Here is an 8231-nt window from a genome sequence, read left to right on the forward strand (position 1 = left end):
TTTGGCTCCCGTAACGTCCAGAGACGATCCATGAAGAAGCTGAACTGGGACACCATCCCCAGCCAGCGCGTCCTGGGCAAACTGAACGTGTGGACGACGCAGCGTCCTCAGAGGGACCTGGTGCTGGACATCCGGAGCATGGAGGAGCTGTTCAGTCACGTGGACAAACGGCCGTCGCTGAGAGACTCCAGGCTCGTGGGTCAGAAGAAGTGCGATGGCAAGGAGCTCTTTCCACAGGAACCTCAGGTAACCAGGGTTTCACTGGAGTTTCCATCGAGCTGCGTTTCCATGGACGTGAAACTCAAATAAAATGTTCATGCTAGGGAAGTGATGCACACTCAAAAAGGAAGTGCTTTTTATAAGTTCCACACCTGTGATCATACCAGTGAGGAACTTCTGGAGTAAAATAGTGTTGGGAGAGTTTTTACTTCCTCTAACAACATGTGACTTGTATCAATAAGTCAATCAGACTTTATTTGTGTTGCACAAATTTCTTTACAGAATAAAGGCAATAAAAAGAAATATCCCTCCAGCCAGATAGAGCAGAGCCAAACAGTGTATGATGAGTTCACAGAGGAGAATATTTTCTTTTATTTATTATACGTAATGATAATTGTTCTCCCTTCTCTCCTCAGGTCACAATCCTGGACTCCAAGAAGAGCATGAACATCGGGATCTTTCTGAGACATTTCAAGAGGTAACTATAGAAAAGAGAGAATGATACCGAAAGCAAATATCTTTAAAAATGAGATTGATGAAGAGAAAGAAGACAAGACTCTGAGGAACATGTGTAGTGATCAGAGAGTCCAAAACACAAACATGAGGTCACGACCCAGCCGGCACACGCTTTATCTCAGTGGACCATATTCAAATACATGCAAATGTTAATTAGGTGTCGTTTGAGTAGCAGTGTATGGAAGAACACATTTATCTGAACATTTATGACTCATTTTAATAATACCTGACTGATAAGAAAACAGAGTTCTGTCCTGGTACGTGACACTGAGCTGCAAGAAGCCGGATAGTCCACAAAGGACTTGGTAAAAACTTTTAAACCTTTCATCGGGTTAAAAGAACTTTGTAGAGTATGAGGTATTTTGGGTGTGCAGATTTTAATACCTCTTTCAGGTTGTTGTAATATACATATATTGATACTGGAGAACTGCCCCTTGGAGCCAGTTTCTGTGTGTCTAACTTATCAAGATGATGTCGCTGTCACTTTGAATACCAGCTGCTCCGTTCACTTAAATTCAAATTGTGTCTCCTTCTCTGTGGAACGTGAACTTGATGAGGTATTTAAAATCATGTGCAGGACTCTGTAGAACACCAGAGTTAATAGTTTGATGTAATGTGTGACGTGTTGATTGAATATCTCAAACATAGATCAGCACAGGCTGGACAAAATGTTAAAACGGAGATTTGAAACGTGGCATATTTCATCATTAGAACATATATATGATATTAAATACACAAACCTTTAGAAAGCTACTCTTGTTGTGCTTTATAAGGATGAAACAATCCCATTAAAAGAGAAAGTAGAACAATAGAACAGATTATAAATATCAATAAATAGGATTATGATTAAGCAGTGGTAATTAGAGCTGCTAAATTAAAGTAAATTTATTAATGTTTGGTGGTTTTTACACTTTGGGTTTGACTTTGTAAGTGCTAAATGTCTATTGGGGGCTCACTGTTCTCGTTTCCCAGCAGCCCTTGAATGCACCACCTTGATGAATTTGTGGTCTGCATTGTAACAGCAGCACCAAATTAAAAACGGAGACCAGCAGGATTCTCTCTCTGTGGCGGATCATTTGTCTCCAGCAGCTTTTTGAGTCTTTGAATGAGATTTTCACAGTTTTTAAATAAATATAAACCAATTAAAAACCCTGGGAACTATCACGACTTAGATGCTGTTTGATGAGTTATGGCGATCATGGCGGGATTTTGGTGGCGCTGGTCTGACACTGCTCTTTATCCCCCCGGCTGCAGGCCAGTGACGGAAATGGTGCAAGACATTCGTCAAGGGAACTGGCTCAGGTTCGGATCAGGGAAACTCAAAGAGCTGTGTAAACTGCTGCCAGAGGAAAGTGAGGTAACGACCCATCCACTCTTCTCATCTTTCCTATGTGGTTATATACAGATACAGTAAATAACGTTATTGACCTGAGTTTCATATTTAACAAGAATTACAGTATTAAGAAGCTGTTTGTGATTATTTTGGAAGAATATGTGTTTATTATATTTCACATGGTCTCTACTCTAGTTTGATCACATCATTATTTATACTGTTTTCTGTGTCTTGTCCTGTTGCTGCTCAGGTGAAGCAGCTGCTGTCCTTCAGTGGGAACCTCTCTGTTCTACCTGTGGCTGATCAGTTCATGGTGCAGCTGGTCAAAGTCCCGGGGTTCGTTAATAACTCAGACTTTTGATACATATTTGATAGTTAAAGACAAATAAAATGTGCAAAGTTAAATAATATCTGCTTTTCTTCATCTGTCACCATTAGTGGTTCCCTGCAAGAAACAAATAACGTTATTTGCATCTCCTATCTTGCACCTGTGCTATTATTGCTGTTCCAGATCTCTCTACGCTAAACTGATAAAATGACAGCAGCTAATGTTCGGTTTTGTTGATGTGTCTCTGCTGCAGCTACGAGGAGCTCCTGAAGATGATGGTGCTGAGGGAGGAATTCTTTCCTCTCATGGAGGAGGTGAAGAACTCTGTCGCTGTCATGACCAAAGCAGCGAATGGTAATTTGTAACACTTGTCCACCAAAAGCTGCAACAACATTTTATCTTTATATTTTCAGGCTCTTTGTCTTCATCTCTCTTTTCCCCTCTGTCCTCCTAGAGCTGCTGGACTGTGATGACCTCCACTCCGTCATCCGGCTGGTGTTGAAAGCCGGGAATTACATGAACGCTGTTGGTATTTTTCTCTCACTTTCTGGTCTTAATGTTCAGTTGCTCTCACTCAGCATTTCTTCTACTGATAAAGGACAATCCCATTAAATGTTTTTGTTCAGGGTGGTTACAGTGCCAACGCCATCGGCTTCAGGATGACGTCACTGCTCAAGCTGGCAGACACCAAGGCCAACAAGCCGGGCATGAACCTCATGCACTATGTTGCCAAGGTGAGGACGAGTCCTGGGACGGACAGATGCTCACTGGAGACGGTATTAAAAAAGTAAAGTGTCTTTCACCCACAGCAAGCAGAGGACATCGATGCCGAGTTGCTGACATTTCCCAGCCAGATTGAACACATCGGTTTGGCGTCGAGGTGAATAAGTCGGCTGGGATGTGCTGATTTTGAGTTGTTCGGCCGACGCCTTGTGAACGTGTGAATATCTGTTGAACCCACAGAATCTGTAAAGACGAGTTGATCACCGACTTTGAGAGAGAGGTGAAAAAGATCAAGGAGGTGAAGCTGTACAGCAGCAGACAGCCCGGCCTGGTGCAGCAGATGGAGACATTTTTCATGGTAAAGTTTGACTTTAAAAAGCACAGACTGTGTGAATACTTCTTCTTCATACCTCTGTACACCCATTCCTATGTTGTTTATTCTCAGAGGGCTAATGTGAAGCTGGACGAGGTGGAGTCCTCGGTCCAGGAGCTCATTTCTCTGAGCAACGCTGTCGCTGAGTATTTCTGTGAAGACCCAGCGACCTTCAAACTGGAGGAGTGCTGCTCCATCTTCCACTCGTTCGGCAAACGCTTCGATACCGCCGTTCAGGTGAGGACAGGAAGTATAAGAAGTGATGCTTAAACGGAATAAACCACATCACAGGGGAGAATTGTACTCTTGATTTTTCATTTTAAGTGGGACTTGAAAGCAACACGAGCGTTTGAGTTATTTTAAACAACCTCAGTCATCCTGAGGCCTCGGGTTGGGCAGTGATAAAGTAAAACAGTATCCTGATATTACAAAATAGCAACGGTGTCCGTTTCATTACATATTTAAGAAATCAGCTGTACAATGTGTACATATATCTAATACATGCTTCAAGAGTATTTGTCCTACACCACTGTCTGAGTAGTATGGTGAGGTAACAGTTTGTGAACAAATGATTTAGTCTTTAAATAAACAAGTTACAAATAACTGATCATAATCTTGCGTCCCATGACGGCATCATGCATCTTGTGACTGTGACTCAGGAGTTGTTGATGTTTCTAATTCTGTTTCTGACGTTCAGAGAATAAAACGTCTAGCACATTTGTTGTAGCATGAAAATAATAATGAGGATAATTTGATGTATCTTTCAAAAGAAATGCAGCTAAGAAATGAATAATAAAAACATCTAGTTAATGTAACATAAGATGGAAAACCACACTTAAGGTATACTGCAGCCACCTACTGGCAGGAAATTGTACAGCAGCAATTTCTCTGAGTTCTACAGCTGGATATTTAATCAGCTAGTAATCCACACACTGGTTGGTTAGGCCCTTTGTTACATATATGTTCTCTCTGTACCTGCAGGAGAACCGAGGGCGGGAGGAGGCCGAGCAGAAGCGCAAGCGGAAGGAGAGCATGCGTCTCTCAGCCAAGCGCCGCTCCACGGTGTCGTGTCCGGCACCGGAGAGGAACCAGGAGTCCAGCCTGGAGTCGGCCTTGCACAGCCTCCTGTCCACCGTCCCCAAGGGATCAGACCGATGCAGGAGGAACATGCTGTCGCCGATCGTAGGATCCCCCTCCGGCCACATTCCTCAGCCTGGGAAAACTGATGCTTCCCCCTGTGCTACACAAGAGAGGCCGGAGAAGAAACAAGCCAAACTGCAGAAGGAGAATGAGGAAGTCACAGAGCTGGAGGACAAAGAGGAAGCTGAGAAGATGCGTGAGATAACTCGGAAGGTGCTTCACTACCAGAACAGCCGGAGCAGCCTGGACGGGGACAGAGTCTCAGGCACCCCCCCTCGCTCGGACACTCCAGCTACTCCGAGGACCCCTCACCCCAGGAACAGGAACTACTTCTTCGCCAACAATGGGAACGTGGGCTCGCCGTGGACCATCCTCAGCCCCTTGACTTGTTCCCAGAGAGACATCCCAAACCAGGACGGACCAGCACGCCCACAGAGACTGTCCCTGACGCCTGGGGAGGACGATGATGGAGTCTGGGAGAGTCAAGAAGGCGATCATCCTCCCGGTGGTGGCAGGCGGACGTCTCCATCCGGGGGGGGCTCTTCGTCCGTGCCCGAGTGCCCCCCCCAGAGAGCCGTGTCCCAGGGTCCGATCCACAGGTCGGCTTCCATGGAAGAAACCAGGCAGTCTCCACTGGCTCGCTTCCGGCTGGGCGACTTGTTCCAGAGGTCGTACTCCTCGGGGTCAAGGACAGAAACTATAGGGGACGACATATCGGGAGTGTTCCCACTGCATCGCGGAAAGGGGCGGAGCCACGTCGAGGGGCAAAGCTCCGGGTTGATTTCCTTCTTCAGACGCATCGGAGGCCGGAGTAAACCGGAAGACATCGAAGATCAGAACTTCACAGAATCCAGAAATTTTTCTTAGTGACAGAAACAAAGATTTTTTAAATATTTTTTTACATGTTTTTAAATGTTTTTTTGTCAGTGTCATGGTTTTAACCTTCGGTGGAAGGCAAGCGAGCACTTGCTTCAAACTGTGAAGGGGTTGTGATTTTTTGGAAGTCGGGCAACGTTCAAAAATTGGAATCTATTCCTGTCTTGTCCTTTTGTGTGTAATAAAGGTATTTCAACCTTTTTAATCCACTTGTTCACAGTAAATGCATCGATCATAACGTGACTTTTCAGTGTTATCTGCTGCTTTTCAGGTGGAAAACCCACTTGTGTCATGAAATCCTCGTGAGTCAGACTCGTGTTGAGCTCAGTTTCCACTACTGCCCTTTCACTTCATCTCTTATTTATTCTGTCTTTCCCTCTGACTGGAGGACACTTGTTCAGGTAGCAGCAAAGTTCAACATTTAAAACTTGTATTTTGGGACAAAGACAAATTGATCCATTATAGGATTGCAGGTATAACTCAAACTTCTAATTCGTAGCAAATTGTGTGATCAGAATTGATGGGAAAAGGTAGATCAAATGGCTTTGGCTTTGTATACAATGCAAATAAGATGCATTGTTGTTGATGAACCCAGAACCTTTAGTCAGCAGCTTCCCTGAAGGTTCTGGACAGAAAGAAAGATTCACTTGTGTTACTTGGGCAACCGACCCCTTGTTTCCAGCCGTTTCATTTGACCCCTCGCAGTGAAATGATACTCTGCTGCAAAGCGCTGAATGCCGGCTCCTGTCCGTCTCGTCTCTTGTCCTCCCACACCCCCCCCCCTCTCCCACTGCTGTCTGCTCAATGGGGACATTCGCAGTCGCCTGGCATTTTGGATCAGCGGGCATAATGAAAAGAGAGAATCCAGGAAAATATACGGGCAGCATCTTAAGAACTTGCCTGTGTGACAAAGACAATTAAACATTTTCTCCTGGGTTTAAACATGCAGGCTCTTCTCCCTGTGCTGCTCAGTTCGAGGCCTTGTCCACAGCCAGAGTTAACAGTGTGCTGCTTTCACTGCGTCTGACCTGTGTGATGTAAAACGAGCGCCGCCGAGCACAATCGGTTCTTTGTTGTGTTCTGTTCCGTGCCGCTGAGGATCGTCCCATGTGAGTCAGCTCCTGAGGAGATGGAGGTGACCCGCTGTCCTCGCCAAGCTGCTCTCTCACTAGGGCAATCAACTGTGTGTGTGTGTGTCCCAGTGAAAGATGAGAAACAGGCATGAATAGAGGAGAGAAAGGAGGTGGGAGACAAACTTGGACTGAGTGGGAGAGAGGGAGGGAGACTCCCAAGTTGTGTTGTGAGAGAGCAGAGAGGAGGAAACCAGTGTCTTCAAATTATACAGAGGAAACTAGTGGACATGGTGAAAACCTGCACAGTGACAACCACGGACATGTTTTAATGAGGGGAACTGGAAGCTGGACCAAAAAGGTAGATTTATATTGAGCATGAGTGAAGATTGCATGCATGGATACAGATTAGCCACAAGTTAAAGCATTGCTCCGAGTAGTAATCAGCAGTATTTACATGTTTTAATTTGTGTTTTCAAATGTGCTTTTAATTTTGAAGATTAAAACCATGAACTTCAGCAAACTCAGTTCTGCTGAATTCTCTGCTCTCTAGTGAGATCTCACTTTCTGGCAGCTGTGCCGGTTTGTGCTGTAAACGTAATCCACTGTAGCAGCGATGGGTAGGAGACTTTTTACAAGTGTTATAATCAGATCGGAGCTTGGAGAGGAAAACCGTGAAGAATCCTGTCATAATCACTGAGCTGTTTCCAGAAATGCATCTTAAAATTTGAGGTTTTCAGCCAACATTTAAACTTGAGTCACGTTGACACTCCTGGCTATGGATTCCCATTTCAGTTATTAAAATAAGAAAAACCTCAAAATAACAATTCAGTATCTTAAAATAACTCTTGAATGATGTAACTACCTCAAAATAGTAGTGATTTGATATCTCAAAAATAATGTAGAACTGTTCAAAGTGATGCATTCAAATAATAACCATAATCATCATAGTGACTCACAGGATCTTTTCTTCAGAAAGTGTCCTTACATGTTGTTGCAGGAAATTGATGCTCATGGAAAAAAATGTAATAAATATTTCATTACATAAATGATTGGATGGGTCAGTTAAACAAGATCTATTTTCGTTTATAATATTTTATATAAACAGTTCTATGGCTGAAATATGAACAAGTCGTTGATTGTTGTTTCCTCATTGTTGATATTTAGATCTGGTGACCAAAGAATTGACCTCGACGTGATTTGAACACGCAACCTTCTGATCTGGAGTCAGACGCGCTACCGTTGCGCCACGAGGTCCCGTTATTACGAATAAAATGGAACAGTACATTATTACACTGTGGGAAAAACTGTATTTTCCGTCACTTTATGGTTTGTGTCATATGATATGTGTCTGTCGTGTCCATCGTCAGCTTTGACGCACGACACTAACCAAGAGTGTTTCCACGGCCGTCACCTAATTTTGGCTTTTACGCACGGCTCAACGTGCGTAAACGTCAGACGCGTCTCTGAAACTCCAGATAGAAGAAGAGTAGAAGCTGAAACCACAGCGCTGCGCTCTGCAGTTCATCTATCTGCCCGGGTTTTAAAGTCTATGTTCCCCTTCAGTTCCCTCCGGCCAACAGCTGCGGGTGCTTGTGTCCTCTTCACTCACTAGATGGAGCCGTTCCACAGAGACTCGTTGCCAAATTGCAG

General features: G+C 44.3%; 1 protein-coding gene and 1 non-coding gene across 2 annotated transcripts; one reads left to right on the forward strand and one right to left on the reverse strand.

The window, feature by feature from the left end:
- Positions 1-5499, forward strand: fhdc3 (FH2 domain containing 3; the record flags this gene model as incomplete). The annotated part of the gene is made up of 11 exons (XM_061086332.1): positions 1-246; positions 636-697; positions 1990-2092; positions 2319-2404; positions 2650-2750; positions 2851-2921; positions 3023-3130; positions 3206-3276; positions 3360-3477; positions 3565-3729; positions 4474-5499. Coding segments are annotated over 11 exons (2157 nt in total), but the record flags the coding sequence as incomplete, so codon positions are not given.
- A 2264-nt stretch (positions 5500-7763) lies between these two features.
- On the reverse strand, positions 7764-7835 carry trnaw-cca (transfer RNA tryptophan (anticodon CCA)). The gene has a single exon. It is a non-coding gene; the product is annotated as a tRNA-Trp (tRNA).
- Between the last annotated feature and the right edge of the window lie 396 nt (positions 7836-8231).

This window comes from Limanda limanda, chromosome 14 (genome assembly GCF_963576545.1).
Source record: "Limanda limanda chromosome 14, fLimLim1.1, whole genome shotgun sequence".
Classification (NCBI taxonomy): domain Eukaryota; kingdom Metazoa; phylum Chordata; class Actinopteri; order Pleuronectiformes; family Pleuronectidae; genus Limanda; species Limanda limanda.